The following is a 15,687-nucleotide window of genomic DNA, read 5'->3' as shown; positions in this document are numbered from 1 at the left end:
TGGTTGGACCCAAATTTTTCTCTTTTCAATTTTGCAGTGCAGCCAGTAAACCAAATTATCAGCTACTCTCATGGCTCGGCCTGTAACTCACCCCTGCCCTCTCCAACTTGGAGTACAGCTCAAAATGTCTGGCACAGCCCCAGGGAAGGAGGAGCTGCAGTCAAGGCCTCCAACATCAACCAGTTGGCACAAAATCCGGCAGCCAGAGAGCTGCTCCGCATCTCTGTTGACTGGTAGGTCCAGAGGGCACAGAGTGTCAACCATAAGCCCTGCTGAGGCTCATTCCAGGAAGTCCTGCCCCCCGGAGTTGGGACTTCCTGAAATGGGTATCAAGGGAAAGCAAGAGGTGACTGGTTTGGCACATTCAAAGAACAGCAGGAAATACCTTGATGCTCTCCTGCCTTCACCCTCTCTTACGTCCCTCCCTGCAGGCTCTGGGACCCACTCAGACACTCTGATAGACCCGCCGCACGTTCCCACAGCGCAGCCCTGGCTGGTGAATGGCCTGCCACATCACCACCATCTCGTAGGGCACAAAGCGGTGCACCAACAGCAGCTCCTTGAAGTAGCAGGGGTCAAAGGACTCCAGCTTGGCCGAGGGCACTCGGATGCCCACGGTCCGGATGCCCATGTGGGAGGCTGGGGCCAGCCCCGCTTCCTGCAGGCACATGCCCAGGTAGACGTCGTCGATGGGGAAGAGCTTGATGCTCAGCGAGCGCTGGTAGATGGCACGGGCGGAGAAGCCGGACATGAGTATCCCACCGCCCGCGCAGTAGGGCGGGTAGGAATCGGAGGCAGAGATCTGTACGGGGACGTAGTACTTGCTCCACGCCTCACGGATGGGGCCGACGTGGGTAATGAGCTGCCCCACGAAGAGGTGCCGCCCACCCACCTGGCCCTGCAGGTAGAGCACCAGGTTGTCGGTGCTGGCGAAGATGTCGTCGTCCCCGTTGAAGATGAACTGGGCCCCGGGGCAGCGGGCCACCAGCCAGCGGTGGAACAGCACCTGCTTGAGCGTCAGGTTGAAGAAGGTGTCGCGAAAGGCCCACTGCAGCACGTCGCCGTACTCCGCCGCCTCCAGCCGCAGCAGCTGGTTCAGCTTCCAGGCTTCTCGGGCGTCCGCCACCTCCCCGGCCAGGAAGAGCCTGCGGACGTGCAGGCCCCGGTACGTCCGCTCCACCCCCCAGGTTTTGCGGATGACCTCCCGCCGCTCGTAGTTCCCCGGTGACGACTTGATGGCCAGCAGGAGGAAGACCTCTGGGGAGCCCTCAGGCCCCCCGCACTTGTTGGGCACGTCCAGCAGCTGGGGGAAATCTTTGCAGTGCCGGTAGCGCAGGAAGTCCTGGATGTGGCCGGGCAGGCTGGCGAAGCCGGAGATGTTGGCCACTGAGGCGTTCTCCTTGCACTCAAGAACAGCGGGCGGGGCGGTGGGGCTGCTGGGAGGAGCCAGGCTGGGGGCTGGGGGGCTGGCCATGCTGAGCCTGGCAGCTGCCTTCACCACGAGCTCGCTCTTCTCAGACCGGAGGAGGAAGAGGAGGCCGAGGAGCCCAGTCACGAGCAGGACGCAGACCTCCAGTTTGCCGCGGCGGCAAAGGAGCATCTTCCTCTGCAAGAAGAAGACAGACGGGAGCTGAGAACCAACAGGTGGAGGCACCTCCAACCATTCGCACCTCGGCAGCTCCTGCTGCTGGAGGCACTCCCTGCATCCCCTGGGTGCTGCTCAGCCTCCCAGCGCCAGGCTAGAGCCCTGGGCCCAAAGCTCAGCAGCTCCCACAGCCGTTTTTCGGCTCCAGATCTGAAGCAGCTGGGTCTTCTGAGGTGCCAAGTGAGCCTCATTGCCCGGGGCTGAAGGCATGGCTAGGAAAGCCTCCTGGCTGGATGCAGCCTGACTGGTGTCTAATGCAGCCCAGCATCCTGGCCTGTGTTCCCTGTAAGCTGAGCACGTGGATGGCCCACCCAGGAGAGATTCAGGTGCTGCCCAGCTGATTAGCAGAGAGTGCCCCCAGCCTGTGTGTCTATGGGTGGTGCACATTCACACAGGCCTCAGTGCACAGAACAAAGTTTATTCTGCACATGAATGTGTGGGGGGAAAAAGAGGGAACATTGGTCTCTTGGGTTACTGAAGCCTGGGGGAGTCACAGAGCCCTGCACCCCCCTCCGTGGCCAGATGTGTCTCTCACTCCGCAGGGAGAGCAGGCGGATGATTAGCCAACAGGGCACAGCCTAGAACAGACTTGTCAGCCTAGAAACCAGGAGCCCTCAGTACAATCCATCCTGGGCTGAGGGGGCCCAGAGCCAGGGCCCCTCCCCCTGCCACACTCCAAGCCCCAAGACTGACTCACATCTGGCTGCTGGTCCCTGCCAGGCCTCTCCTCCAGCCTGTGTCCTGCTTCCCCAGGCAAAAGGTGCCACAGGGCCACATCCCCTCCCAGGCTCTAGCTATGAAGGGCATCTGCCATTGGGTACGTGCAGGAGGCTCTCACACCGAAATTCCCATCACGGTGTAGGTATCAGCACAGTACCCGGGGAAACTGAGGCACACACATGGGTTTACTATAGGACAATAGAACTCAGGAGCGACATAACAAGGCATGATAAAGCATAGAAAAATAGCCAGGCCCTGGCCCCCTTCCTCCCTATCCAGCCACACCAGACTGCTCCACCCCACGGCCCAGTCCCAATTCAAAGCAGCCAGCCCCTCCCCCCTCCTTTGTTCTGTTTCCCCGGGGAAGAAAGGCGTCACCTGGTTGCCTAGGTTACCAAGGCCATGGAAGGCCATTGCCTGCCTGTGAGAAGTCATTACCCTGCAATTCCCTTCCCCACTATGCACTGATGCTGTGCCTGGGGAAACTGAGGCACCCACCTCCGGTTACTCCAGTACAATAGGAAACAGATGCCACCTAAGCGGGGGAATAAGCCCCCCCTACACCTCCACTTTGTCACATCCGGTCCTCATCAGCCTGATTTGCATTGCACCAACAGCAGCTTTTCGTGAACCCCAGGAGCTGCTTTGCTCACACATGGTTCCGCACACACCCTGCTCCCCACACACGCAGGTGCACCGAGATTTGCATGTAGGTGTTTCCCTTTATGAATCAGCTTCCTCCTCCCACCATCAGCTCCCAGCAGCCCCACGCACCAGAACCTCACTGCAGCCCCCTCCCACCCTTGGGTGAGGCCGGGACCATTTAAAGGGGATGTGGGTTAGCCCCACCTCCATCTCCTCTGACCCCCCCTCCCCACTCAGGTGCCCTGCCTTCCCTGCCAGCCTCCTGACCCCATGTGGCCAAGGACCCCCTACACTCACCCCCTCTCCAGAGGCACAGTTCTCGAGGGAGCCTTTCCGCCGTCCCCAGTGGCAAGGAGTTCTATGGGGACACGGCACCTGGGCTCCAGGAATATTCTTGGCCCAAGACCTGGGTTCAGCAATGTGGGGAGCTGATTCTCTCCTGCAGCCCTGCATGCTCCCTCCCGCTGCGTCCCCCAGCCTACGGGCCACCCTTGGGTGATTGAAAACACCCCAAAGTTTCCCCACCGGTAGTGCTGTGAGGTTAGAGCAGCTTCTGGCTACTTGCTCCGCTTGGCTACTGGCATATCCCTGTGGTCCCGGGGTGGACCAGCTGCTTAGCAGAGCGCCCCCAAGCTGGCAGTCTGTGGTTCTGCTGGTGGAGCACATCCACAGACACAACAAAATTTATTCCGCACATGATGGAAAAATGTCCAGGGACCTCTGGTGGTGACCCTAGCACTCAGCTGTGTTTTAAAATGGGCAGTCCATGAGCCAGAGCATCCCTAGTTCCACAAGCTGTGATCACACACATCAGCCTCAGACTGGGCACCCTCTGCGTTTGTAGCCGCCCTGATCACCCCTCCCCCCCACACACACACCCCTCACTGATAAAGGAGACTGTCATGGAGTGGGGGGTTCCCCAGGCCCCACACCCCCATCCACAGTCGGGCGGGACTCACGCAGCAGGGAGAACACCCGGATTATCAGGCGACGGGGACACAGCACAGAACAGACTTGTCAGCACAGGAACCAGGAGCCGTCAGTACAACCCATCCTGGGGAGAGGGGCCCAGAGGTGGTCCCCAAGCTGGGCGCTGGCCCCTTCCTCCCTCTGCAGCCAGACCAAACTGCCGCACTCCACAGACCAGTTCCAATTCCAACCAGCCAGGCCCCTCCTCCCGCCTTTGTCCTGTTTCGGAAGGGGTCAGTCACCTGGTGGTCTGGGTTACAAAGGCCATAGAGGGCCATTGCCTACGTGCGAGAAGTCATCACACCAACACTCCCCTCACCACTATGCACCGATTCGGTGCCTGGGGAAACTGAGGCACCCACCTGGTGCTGCTACAGGACAGTAGGAAACACACAACCTAACCAAGGGAACCAAATCCTCACACCCCGTCCTCACTTGGTCGCAGAGGCCACCCCAGCTGAACGAGGGGCCGGAAACCCTTGAGCAGGTCGCTGCAGCTCTCCACAGCTTTGCAAACGGTGTATTCCTTACCAAGGGATAAACTGACCCACTCGACCGCACGGCTTCCAAACCAAAGTGGAAAGGGGTCATTCAGAGAATGGGTGGGGCAGAGGAAGCCAGCCTCCAGCTCCCAAGCTGTGTGCCCACAGGTGCCCTGTCTAGCAGTTTTTCCACCAGGACCCCTGCTTGCTCTCCCACCACCAGCTGTGGGGTCAGTGAGGACAAAGCCTGTGTCTTACCCACCCCCTGGGGAAAACAGGGTAATCCCTGCTTTGCAGGCTCTGCCTTGGGCCCCCCTCCCACTGTGACAGCATGCACTCAAAGATCGGCCGCCAGAGAGGCCAGCACACCTCAGAGCAGCACCGGAGACAGTGTTGCCTAGTGGGGGGAGCAGCCAGGTGCCAATCTCGTTTTGGCAAGCAGCTCCAGGCCAAATGAATAGATAAATAAAGCCCCCCTCCCACTCCCAGCTCCTTCTGGGCGCAGTTTGCTTGGGAACCCTCCCTAACTTCTGGGCTGTTTGCTAGAGTTAGCCCATGTTTGCAGAGCCTGTTGAGGCAGCGAAGCGGCTGTGGACATTGGCAGCGTTTCTAAAGAACGCCGCACAGGGGTATCAGCTCAACTGTACTGCAGACACATTTGCCAAGTAGGACTTATTACATTTTAGCAATTTAGTAAATTAACCCTGTCACGGCCACCCCCTGGGAGGCAGCCACTTACAAACTAAGCTGCAGCGAGGGGGAATGATTTGCACAGTGCTGCCAGCCAATAGCCAAGCAAAGAACAGAACCCAGGCATCCGGATGCCCAGGTCACCACCGGATGACAATGTTTCCTCCCAGAGCTGGGAGCACGGAAGTAGAATCAAGTGAACTGATTTGTTGGAGGTGGAACTGGGCATCAAACTGAAAACAATTTAAAAGTTTCAGTTTGTGTCTGAATGTGCCCAGTTTTCTCTCACCAAACTTTTGTCTTAAATCCAATGGAACAATTGGTTTGTTAAAAATAATTTGTGGGAGGGGCTCTCCTTTCCCCTTCATCTCAGCTGGTTACATTTGTCAGTGAAACACCAGCGCCAAACCCTCCCTCGAAAGGGGTCGTCGTTTCAAAACGGATGGTGCAGTTTTGACTTTGTTTAAAAAAAATTCATTCATTCATTTTTTCCACCTGACGCTCTTGGCCAAATTCAACCTAAAATGTGCAAACGGTTTTTGTACCCTGAAAAAAAAAGTTCACTTTGGAGTGAATTTGTGGTTGGGTGGAAGAACTTCACCTGAAAGTGCAAACTCAATGAGAGAATCTGTGGGCCTTTCCTCCAACATCCCGTCCTTCTTGTCTCCCTCCAGCAAGAATCTGGGCATTAAAAAGTCAGTTTAAAGGAAAAAACACACCCTCCCACACACTAAAATTTTCAGAAGAAAAAAGAACCCGTCATCTTTTCAACATGCAAAAGGAAAAGCTCTGCTCCCCTCAAGCCGTCTCTCTCATTTTCAGTTGAAGACTTCTAATGTTGGCCATTTTCCCCACATGGCCACCTCCTATGAGCTCCCCCCATCCTGTGTGTTCACCTACCCCCACCCCGAGGGCCCTGAATGACACAGAGCACAACATTCGGATGCAGACCCATTTCCCTGGAGCAGCTGAACGCTGCGGAGAAGCCAGTCCTACAACTAGCCCTTCTCTGGGCCCCAGCACTGTGCTGTGGCCGAAGGCGGCCCCAGGCCATGGTGTGGGGAAGGAAGTCCATATGCAAACAACCGCCACTGGGGGAATTCAAGGTCCAGCTGACCTGCAGTTTCAGCCCAAGCCCAAAAACTGGGCCCATTTGTGGTGTGCTGCTCGGGGTGAAATTTCAGTTTTCAGTGCAAACGTGAGTGTGCAAGCGTGTGCCTGCGCATTCACAACTACCCACGAGAGCCAGCTGAGTCACAGCTTGCAGCACAAATTGCCAGGCAGACCCAACCCACCAGGCTAAGTGTGCAGAGCCCCTGCATCCCAGGAACCACGTGGCCATTAACATGCAGTCTGCCACGCTGTACTGGCCGTCCTTGTGGCAGCTGAGCCACTCTCCTCCCCTGGGCACAATGTGCTGTGCCTGCCCCAGCAGCCGGACAAATTCACAGCCATGCCTCCCTTAGGAGTGCCAGCTGCAGCCAGGGCAGTGTGAAAGGAAGTACAGGTGGTGGGGGATAGGTGAGGGTTAACACCCCCCCATTGCCCCCAGCTTCCCCCGTCCCACAGGTCTGGGTTCCACTCACCCCATCTGAGCAGCCAAACCCACCCGCTAGGGCAGGTCCTGCCAGAGATCAGTTCCTCTCCTGGTCAGACGCCTTCCAGAACTGAGCTGACTGGGGGACAGATGCCAAGGAAGGGGCCCCCAGCTGGGAACTTTGATTGGTGGGGTCTCCTTGCCTGCCCTGCAGACAGCCACAGGGATCTGCCTTTAGGACCTGACCCCCTCCGCCCCTCCCCAAGCCAGGGCTGGAGTGGCAGGGGTACGCAGGCTATTTTGGGGAAAGTTCCTGGCCCAGCTGCTCCCCAGCAGCCCCCACAGGGCTGCAGGCCACGGGGAGGGAAGTATGGTCGGGTCCCCCTAGCAGCACACCTGCTCCTGACACCCAAGGGCGCTGCTTGCCTGGCCAGTCCCAAGACTTGCACCTCCCACGCTTATCTCCCCACCTTCCCAGAGGCTGAAAAGACAGCGGCGTCCCCAGTGCCTGCTCGAGCTGGGCAGCTGTGGCTTTAAGGCAGCTTTGCCCCAGTCCTCTCCAGGCAGGAGGGAGCGTTTCAAGGACTCCCACAGGAGCCTGCACCAGGGACAACGCACCCACACTAGCCCTGCTCAAGGTGGTTTTTCCTTTTAAATTAGCAGTTAAAATATCTGTTAGTCTATGAGCTGCCACAGGACTTCTTGTTGTTCTCAGTTGACAGAAGGGGAGCTGCCCCATTCATCTCAAAAGAGGTATTAACCCCTCATTCATAACTGCCCCATTCATCTCAAAAGAGGTACTATGCTAGCTCCCCAGTCAGCTCAACTGCCCCGTTCATCTCAAAGAGGTATTAACCCCTTATTCATCTCAGCTGCCCCATTCATCTCAAAGGAGGTACTCTCGCACAAACACACCCTGCTCATCTTGGGAAGAGAAGGGGGTTGACCCGCCCCCGCCCCCAGTTACCATCACTCACAGTGGGGAGCAGAGCTGGGGGACGGGCAGCCCACAGTGCACGGCAGAGCTGTGAGGTGGGGGTGGCGAACCCTTGTCCTACAGAGTTCCCAGGGTCCTGACTTGCCTTCCTCTTGCCGCACGCTGAGCTGCTCATCATACAAGCCATGGGCCTCGCTGGGGGAGCTAGAGCTGGACGCAAGACGGGAGGGAGCCAGCTTGGCTGTGCTCAGTCGCCCCTGCACCGAGAACTGCTTCTCCACGCGGGAGAGCCGGCACCAGCTACTTAGGTCAGAGAGCCCTGCCGAGCTGCCTCCCTGCCGTAGCTATGGCGCTGCCAGCCGGGCAAATCCCCCAGGGCCGCTTGCGAGCAACCTCCGGAGCCCTGCAAGGGGAGTTTGCACTCCCCAGGTTCACCACACCCAGGGCCAATTAGCCCAGCCCAAGCTGCCAGTGTCTCCCAGGAAGTTTGCTGAATGCCAGCTACACTTTCCCTCCCGACACAGGCCCCATGACGGGCACAGCCCGGCCAGCCCCGAGACCAAAGAGTGCTGAGAGCCACGAGCCCACTGTCTGGCAGAACCTCAGCCCTCGTGCAGGATTGGGCCGTGAGCGGCCAGCACTGCCACAGGTCTAAGCTGTAGGGAATGCCCTGCCCTGGCACACACTGGCCAGCACAGCCCTGAGAACGCACCTAGGTTGCATCCCTGAAGACATGGCCCCACAAGCTTGGCAGAGGCACAGACTTGCCAGGGGGCAGGTCTGCACTGGCTCCCCCAAGCTCCAGGCTGCAGCTATCAGCACAGACTCTGCAGCTGGTCGAGAGGGTCCCAAGCCTGGTTCCCCTTTGCACCAGCCTCGCCAGCCCCAGCCACCAACACACCTCAGCCCCAGCTCCCACTGCAAGCCCAGGGAGGGGCCAGCTCACCCTGGGGTTACTCCCCTGTTTGGAGAGGGCTGTGTTTAAGGACCCCACAGGCAGACTGGGCGAGGGACAGAACGTTTTGGGATTTCAGCTAAAGGGGCAAAACGTTATTGCACCCACCGTCCTAGGCCTGCACCAAATCTTGAGCCACGTGGGCTAAGCGAGGGGTCTCACGAAAGCTGATGGGTCGCCGGGTCAGTCAGTGCCGCTCGTGCGGGTCTCGTTTTTCCAGCTGGAGTTATCAGTATCGGCTGCGCGCTGGTAACTGACATTTTCGCTTCTGGGAGGTTACAATAGGCGGGTGGCAACTTATTGTGAAGGGTTCCCGGTCAGGCCAGGCTGCACTTGACAGAGAAAGCTCCGTATCAGATTCCGATCTACTTCTGAGCAATCTGGCTGCAAGGTGGAGCCCAGGAGACGGGGGGTGATTGCCAAGAACGGTGGTGATCCGCGAGGGGCGGGGGGTGCAGCTCCAGGTGTCTCGCGGCTGTGCAGATGAGGAGAGGCGGAGAAGAAGAGAAGAGGGGCGAAAACGGCCCCCCACGCCCCTGCAACAGCGACCAACACCTGCTCCTGTGGCAATCAGACTGGTCGGCCATCAGCAGACGCATGAATGGTGGGGAGATGCGACGCCCCAGTCCTTCTCGAGCGACCGCCAGGAGAAAGAGTAAAAGGGTCTGGAGAGGTGACCCGCTTCCATGCGGGGGGAGACAATGGAATATCCCTCACACGGGCAAGGGGATAAAGGGGCCCTGCGGTTCATCCGTCTTTGTCTTCAACCCAGCTCGTCGCTGCCGGAGCAGCTCTGCTCGGAGCTGAGCCTGGAAGGGTGGCTGACCCGTCCGGACGGAGAAGGTGCAGCGGGGACTTGTAAGAGAGAAGCGATTGCGCCGCTGCGGCCAGCCGGGATTTCTGCGCGTACTGCGGTCGCTTCCGTCATTTTACTCTCGCGCTTTTTATAAATAAACCTTTGGGAGTCAGATGCTCAAGGACGGGCCCAGCAGGTGCTCTGGTGGGTCGGGTCAGAGGTAGCCGTTGAGCTGGGAATGCAGCTGGTCCTATGGAACTGGAAGAACCTGTCTGGATTTACTGCGGCTGGTTCACGTACCCTCTCCCCCGCCGGAGGAGTGGTGCGGATTGCGGCGCACGCGAAGCTGGAGCGCGCGAGGGAACTGCGGGTGCGGCCTCTGGCCGGGCAGCGCGGTGCCAGCCGTGCCTGCGCGAGGGGTTTGGTGCCTTAGGGTGGAGGAGCCCCAGGCCGGGGCTGTAAGTGGCCCCGATTTGGCTCCCTGAGCTGTATCTGGAAAAAACTCCCACCTTGCAAAGGACCAGGGGGACTACGAGGAGGGCGGGTGCTTGGCTCAGCGAGGAGACACCGGGCACCCAAATCCCCCTTTGCAACCTATTGCCTTGGCGCTGCTGGGCGCCCCCTCTCTGCCCTCCCAGCAGAAGACGAGCGTTCTCTGGCTCGGGCGACCCCGCTGCGCTACATTTGGGCCGGCAGCTGACTTGCCGGCCCGCAGTGCAGCCACCTCTTGGTTGAGTCACAGCCCTGTTGCCTGAGAGCGAAGCGGAGCCCTGGGTCTGACACAGAGCACAGGAGTGGGGAGAGAAACGCGGAGCCCAGGGACCGCTCGGCTCTCTGACGAAACAGGCTGGAAGGGAGGGAGCATTAATTCTGGGTGTGAAACATCAGCCAACAGCCTGGGGCTGGTTCTGTGGCCCTGGCCCTCCAGGCAGCGAGCAGCAATTTTCCTGCAAGAACTCCTGTGCCCACACAGCCTGCCCCCCCCCCAACTCAGCAGACACCCCTCTGCTGATGCCCTGGCATGGGAAGCCCCCACCCACCCACCCACCCCCAACCGAGGCCCTGTCCCTGCAAGGCAGTGTCAAAGCAAGAGCCGCCACCCAGGACCTTGCCATTTCGCTTGGCCAGAATCTGCACTCTCCCCCTGCTGCCCCCTGGCACGTCAAGAAGGGCCCTGGGATGCCTCAGTCCAGGCCCCAGAAGGGCACTCTGGGCATCTGCCCCGAGCTGAGCTTTCCTGGCACAGAAGCTGTCGAGTTGCCGGCCCACCAGGCAGCTTCGCAGCACCTGAATTGGGGCTGGTGCCCTGCCAGCCCATAGACGTTCGGCCCAGGCACGGGGGCACCTGGCGGCCTCCCACTGATCCCAGTCACTGGGGTGGCTAGTTCTGGGGTCCCCACCTGCCTGAGCACCCCCCAGCCAAGCACCCAGATCCAAAGTCAGGATCCTCCAGGGGCTGCCCCAGGCTCTGTCCAGTGCCCATCTGAATCCCTTAAAGCCATTTGCTCCTGAACCCATTAAATCCCCAGCCCTGGGGCCAATGGGACACCTCCCTCTCCTGGCTCCCAGACCGTCCATGACTCCAGCCCGGCCTGGCCGTAGTCCATAGCAGTGGCTAGCTCCTGCCTGGGGCCAGCCGCCCCTTCCCAGCTGCGTTTGGGACAGACAGGCCCAGGGCACTCACCCTGCAGGCTCCTGTGGGGGGAATTGCATGATGCTGGCAATGGGAAAGTCACGAAGCAAAAAAGGAAGAGGAACAACCACCGGGCAGGGGGCAGGGCTGGAGCTGTCTCCCAGAGCCCCACGAGAGCCGCATGCCGTGGGATGGGCACCACCTGGTAGGAGCGAATTACACCTCCCTGTGGGAGCAGGCAGAGACAAAAGCCATTCCAGAAGCCGGCTGGGTGTCGACGTGCTGCAGGCTGGGGCCAGTGGAGGGGTGAGGTAGGCCAGGTCCGCAGCAAGGAGCAAACGCAAGTTAGCAAAAACCTCAGGAAAGGTACAAAGGGGCCAGGCGGGGACACTCCAGGGAGCCGCCGAGACGGATCCCCGGCTGGCAGGGCAGGGCACCGCCCAGTCTGTACTAGTGGGACCCGGGCACAGGGAGCCGCGGGGCAGGTGAGGGCTCGGGGGGGTCGGCTGCCAGTCCCTTGCCAGCTTTGGGACTCCAAGACCTCTCTGCTAACTGGGGGAAGGAGGAACTGGCCCTGCTGGGCACAGAGCCTGGCCTGCAAACAGCTCTGCCTCCACCAGCGAGGGCAGAGCCGATCAGCCAGCCACCAGCAGGAGTCTGCCCGGCTGGCTGGTTTTACGCTGGCAGAGCAGAGCGCCTGGTGCTTTCCGCAGGAACAGGGCAGGAGCCAGCCCTGAGCAGACCAAAGGGAGAGGGGAAATCAGATGCTGCCTGCCCCAGTCCCGGATGTCTGGGTCCTCCCAGGCCGTTGGGGGTACTGTGGCACAGGGAGGCTGAGGTCACCCCAACAGATCAGACACTCGAGCTGGGTTTGGCTCGTGGGGGAAGCCAGGGGAGGTTTGAGTGGCGCAATCCAGAGAAGGTGCTGACGGCGCGGGGAGGAGACGGGGGCATGCTACCACCAGGGCTACACCCGCCACAGCTTTGTGACGGGTCCTGACCTGGCCGGCCCCTCGCTCGCCCCCATCCTGCAGATCGCAGCCACGTCCAGGGTCCACCTGGGATTTGCCGAGTTCCCCTCGGCAGCCACCCCTGGGAACAACTGCAGCAGGCAGAGCTCCTGGCTCCAGTGCCCCTCCAGACCAGATCCCCCACCCCATGCTCCCAGCCAGAGCTCAGCAGAGGGGGGCCTCTGCTACCTCTCAGGCCTCCACTGCCAGGGGCCCAGGACACTGCCCCCATCCCAGCTCCATTTTAGCTGCTCCCCAGCCCAGGCAGGAAACTCCGGCGGGCTGCTGCCGCCTAGAGCTGGAAGCCAGGAAAGTGGAGCTCTTAGCCAGGAAAAGCCGACGGCCTGTGACGCTAGCAAAGAAATCCTCTTACTCCCTCCGGTTCAGGCTGCCCCACCACCTTCCTGTATAGCCCCCTCTGCTTGTGCAGCCCCCCAATACACAGCCCAGCCCCCACCTTCCTGCATAGCCCCCTCTGCTTGTGCAGCCCCCCAATACACAGCCCAGCCCCCACCTTCCTGCATAGCCCCCTCTGCTTGTGCAGCCCCCCAATACACAGCCCAGCCCCCACCTTCCTGCATAGCCCCCTCTGCTTGTGCAGCCCCCCAATACACAGCCCAGGACTCACTATGAACTGCGGCATTCCGGGTCCACCTGCTGCCAGGTGTGAATGGCCCCGCTCACCTGCCGGCCAGGCACTGACTTCAGCAGTGACTGGCAACTGGAAACTGGTGGCTAACGAGGTGATCAGGCTGTTTGCCCACTCCCAGGTGGGTGGAGTTTAGCAGCTGTGCTCCTTCGGCAGAAAGCAGGGCAAAAAGGGCTGGTGAGTCAATCAGGGTGTTTGCCTCCTCCCACCCAGGAGAAGCTCCACCAACAGAAAATGGGGCAGATGCCCCCTGGAGGGCACCACCCAGTGCCAAGGTCGGGGGTCAGCCCCAGGAGACGGTGTGGACTAGTGGGCAGGGCAGCCGGCTGGCACCGTCTTCCTGCCTCAGCCACCATGGGGCTGTGCCTCAGTTTCCCCTTCCACCCTCTGTCCCCCTTAGGCGAGAGGCAGAGATACGGCTTGTATTTCTGCAGCACCTGGCACCCACCATGCACCAGGCTGGGGCCTCTAGGCAACGAGGCCGTGCCCGTCCATTACAAGAGTCTGGCATTTCACAGGCACATGGGTATGTCACTGCCACACCTTTAGAACAAGCCTGCGCTGCCTGGAGCAGGAACAGCCTAGCTCAGGTGGCAAAGGCAGCAAAAACAGGCGTCCCGCGACCTGGCAGGTGTCGGCCAGGCTGGGACGTACCTTGCTGAGGGCAGATGGACAAAGCCAACCATGCAGCTGGCCTGAAGCGGCTCGGGACACGGCAGGGATCGTGACCACCAGGCCGAGGGGAGCGGCTCCACTAGCTGGCAGCAGTAGTATGACTTTTACCCTGGCTGGCAATACTGAGCCAGCCCCCTGCTTGCCTTTGGGTTGCCCACACATCACAGAGAGGAGACCTTTTCCAAGTCCCCTCCCTGCAGAAATTAACCCTGCCAGGAGCTATTCACTGGGGGGGGGGGCTGGGACCGCCCCCCCCACCCACAGTCCTGCCCCAGAGCTCTTCAGCACCTTCTTACAGCGACAGGGCTTCCCCCTGGCCTGGGGAGCTTGTTCCCCTGCCCTGGAGCTGGGACACTTGGAGATCCCCGGGCCAGAGGGGCAGGGCAGGGCAGGGCTTGGGCGTTACCTCGCCCTGCTTGCCTGGACAGGAGCAGGTGGCAGGTGAGGGGGCTGGGGGCTGAGAAGATTGTGGAGCCGGCTCCAGCCCAGGCAGGCTGGGACTGACCCGTGTGAGGTAAGAGGAGCCTGTGGCCCTGGGAGAAGGAAGCGTCAGCTTTGGCCCTGCGACACCAGGCTCCCCAGGAGCTCTGGGCCGTGCGGGGGGGCACCTGGCGTCCTCCTGCCCCGGCTCGGCAGGTGAGCGCAGGGGCAGGATCGTGGCTCAGGGCGGGCTGTTTACTTCCATACAGGCAGGTCCCCCTCCCTCTGCCTCACCTTGGGTGCAGCTCAGCCAGGGCGGGCAAGGTGCCAACCTGCAGAGGAGGGGGCCAGTTTGCACCTCACTCCCTTGGTTGCTGGCAAGCAGCCCAGGGCACACCAGGAAACCCAGCAGCTGGCCCAGCGTCCCCAGCAGAGCTGCGACCCTCACTGCTGGGCGAGGACAATGCCAGCTCGGAGCTCTGCGGGCCGGATCCCCAGCCAGGGCCCCTCCCCACGCTCAGGCACTTCCCCCTGCCACTCCCGGCCCTACCAGTCAGAGACAGGTCCCGGCTTCTCCTGGGCACCAGGGCCTCTCCCCGAGCAGCAGCTGGGCCGGGGGGCCAGCCCTGAGGATTCCTCCTGCTGCCCCTGCGGCTCGGAGACCACTGAGGAGTTTCCATTCACAGGAAGGAAAAGTCGCTCCGGTGACTGGTTTTGGGGAGTGGCCTCAGGGCTGGCGTCCTGGACTCGCCTGCACCCCTTTGAGCTGCCCAGCGTTGCCCCCCGAGGCTCCTGTCGCCCCCATAGGAGACTGCTCTGAGTGCCAAGACAGGGCAGGTGGGTGCAGGGGGAGAAGGCTGGAGGGGCTCTGGCCATGGCTTAGAGCCCTCCCCCCCCGTGATCCCCTCTCACCAGCTTCGCCAGCCTACCTGCACCTCGGCCCCCTTGAGTCACAGGACAGGTGCCATCACTGGCTCAGGAAACGAGCTGGAGCCTGCAGCCAGAGGCCTTTCGCTGCCTCTCGGCCGTGGGGGCTGGAGAGGAAGGGGAGGGTGGGTCGGCCCCAGAAAGCCTGGCGGGAAAGGCCTCTTTTCACCACTGCAGTGGCTACCAGGTGAGTGACAGGGCCCTGCCTATGACCATGGCAAGTTCAGTGGTAGGGCCCTGACCCTGGGCTGTGGGTGGGGGGAAACTGAGGCACAGAGGGTCTGTTGTGGCAGCCCAGCAGGTGAGTGGCAGAGCTGGGAACTGGCCGCAGCCCCAGGCTGCCAGTGGCCCTCACACCCTGCCCCCTCCTGTCGGTTGTGGCGTGGGGCAGCCGGGGCCAGGCCAGCCTTGCTGTGTGGTGAGGACAGCCTTGCCGCTCTGTGCTAGGGGCTGCACAAACGTCACGAATCCAGCTCAAGGCCAGTTGCTTCTTTGTCGGGGTGGGAGGCACTCCCAGGCCCCTGTCATGTGGAGTGACCCCCAAGCGTGCTACAGGGTGGAGGGGGGGGCCCAGCTAGCCCAGGTAGCCCCTGTCCTTCTCATTAGCCTGTTTGGCTGCACCCCAGGGTGCAGCAGCACCAGCCAGCATGGCTTGCCCATGCCCGCCGGGCAGCGTGGGGCAGGCATGGCCTGGGGCCTGCTCCCTGTGGAACCTGACCCCCAGGCAGGCAGCACCAGCGTTCCCTGGAAGCTGCGCATTTGGGGAACTGCCCAGGAAAGATTATGGGGCTGCCCTGCTGATTAGCAGCGCACCCACAGCCGCCAGCCTGCATTTCTATGGGGTGGTGCACATCCACCCAGGCCTCAGTGCACAGAACAAAATGTATTCCCTGTCTGCATGGAAAAAATTAGCAGGAACCCTGCCCTCAGCCACTCCAGAACCGTGCCCCAACCTGGAGCACTCAGCCAGGGAACCCTGCCGCCGGCTGTGCAGCAC

The 15,687-nt window shown here is 61.0% G+C and overlaps 1 protein-coding gene across 1 annotated transcript; it reads right to left on the bottom strand.

Moving 5' to 3' along the window:
- Window positions 1–445: 445 nt before the first annotated feature.
- On the bottom strand, window positions 446–12,662 carry B3GNT3 (UDP-GlcNAc:betaGal beta-1,3-N-acetylglucosaminyltransferase 3). Its single transcript, XM_074977945.1, has 4 exons — window positions 12,648–12,662; window positions 11,182–11,235; window positions 9,677–9,784; window positions 446–1,606 (listed from the first exon to the last, which is right to left on the bottom strand). The coding sequence occupies exons 1-4, from the start codon at window positions 12,660–12,662 to the stop codon at window positions 446–448; spliced, it is 1,338 nt and encodes a 445-aa protein (XP_074834046.1).
- Window positions 12,663–15,687: the final 3,025 nt, after the last annotated feature.

Source organism: Carettochelys insculpta, chromosome 27 (genome assembly GCF_033958435.1).
Source record: "Carettochelys insculpta isolate YL-2023 chromosome 27, ASM3395843v1, whole genome shotgun sequence".
In the NCBI taxonomy this organism is placed as follows: Eukaryota; Metazoa; Chordata; order Testudines; family Carettochelyidae; genus Carettochelys; species Carettochelys insculpta.
Note: the sequence above shows the minus strand (reverse complement) of the source record. Positions and strands in the feature narration are given on the sequence as shown.

Excerpts from the sequence above, each read along its gene's own strand:
- B3GNT3 (XM_074977945.1), bottom strand. Across the intron at positions 9,785-11,181 it reads TCCCACGGCATGCGGCTCTC|GCACGGCTGGCACCGCGCTG; the intron begins GTGGGGCTCTGG and ends CCCCTCGCGCAG. Across the intron at positions 1,607-9,676 it reads CTCCTCCGGCGGGGGAGAGG|AGGAAGATGCTCCTTTGCCG; the intron begins GTACGTGAACCA and ends TTCTTCTTGCAG.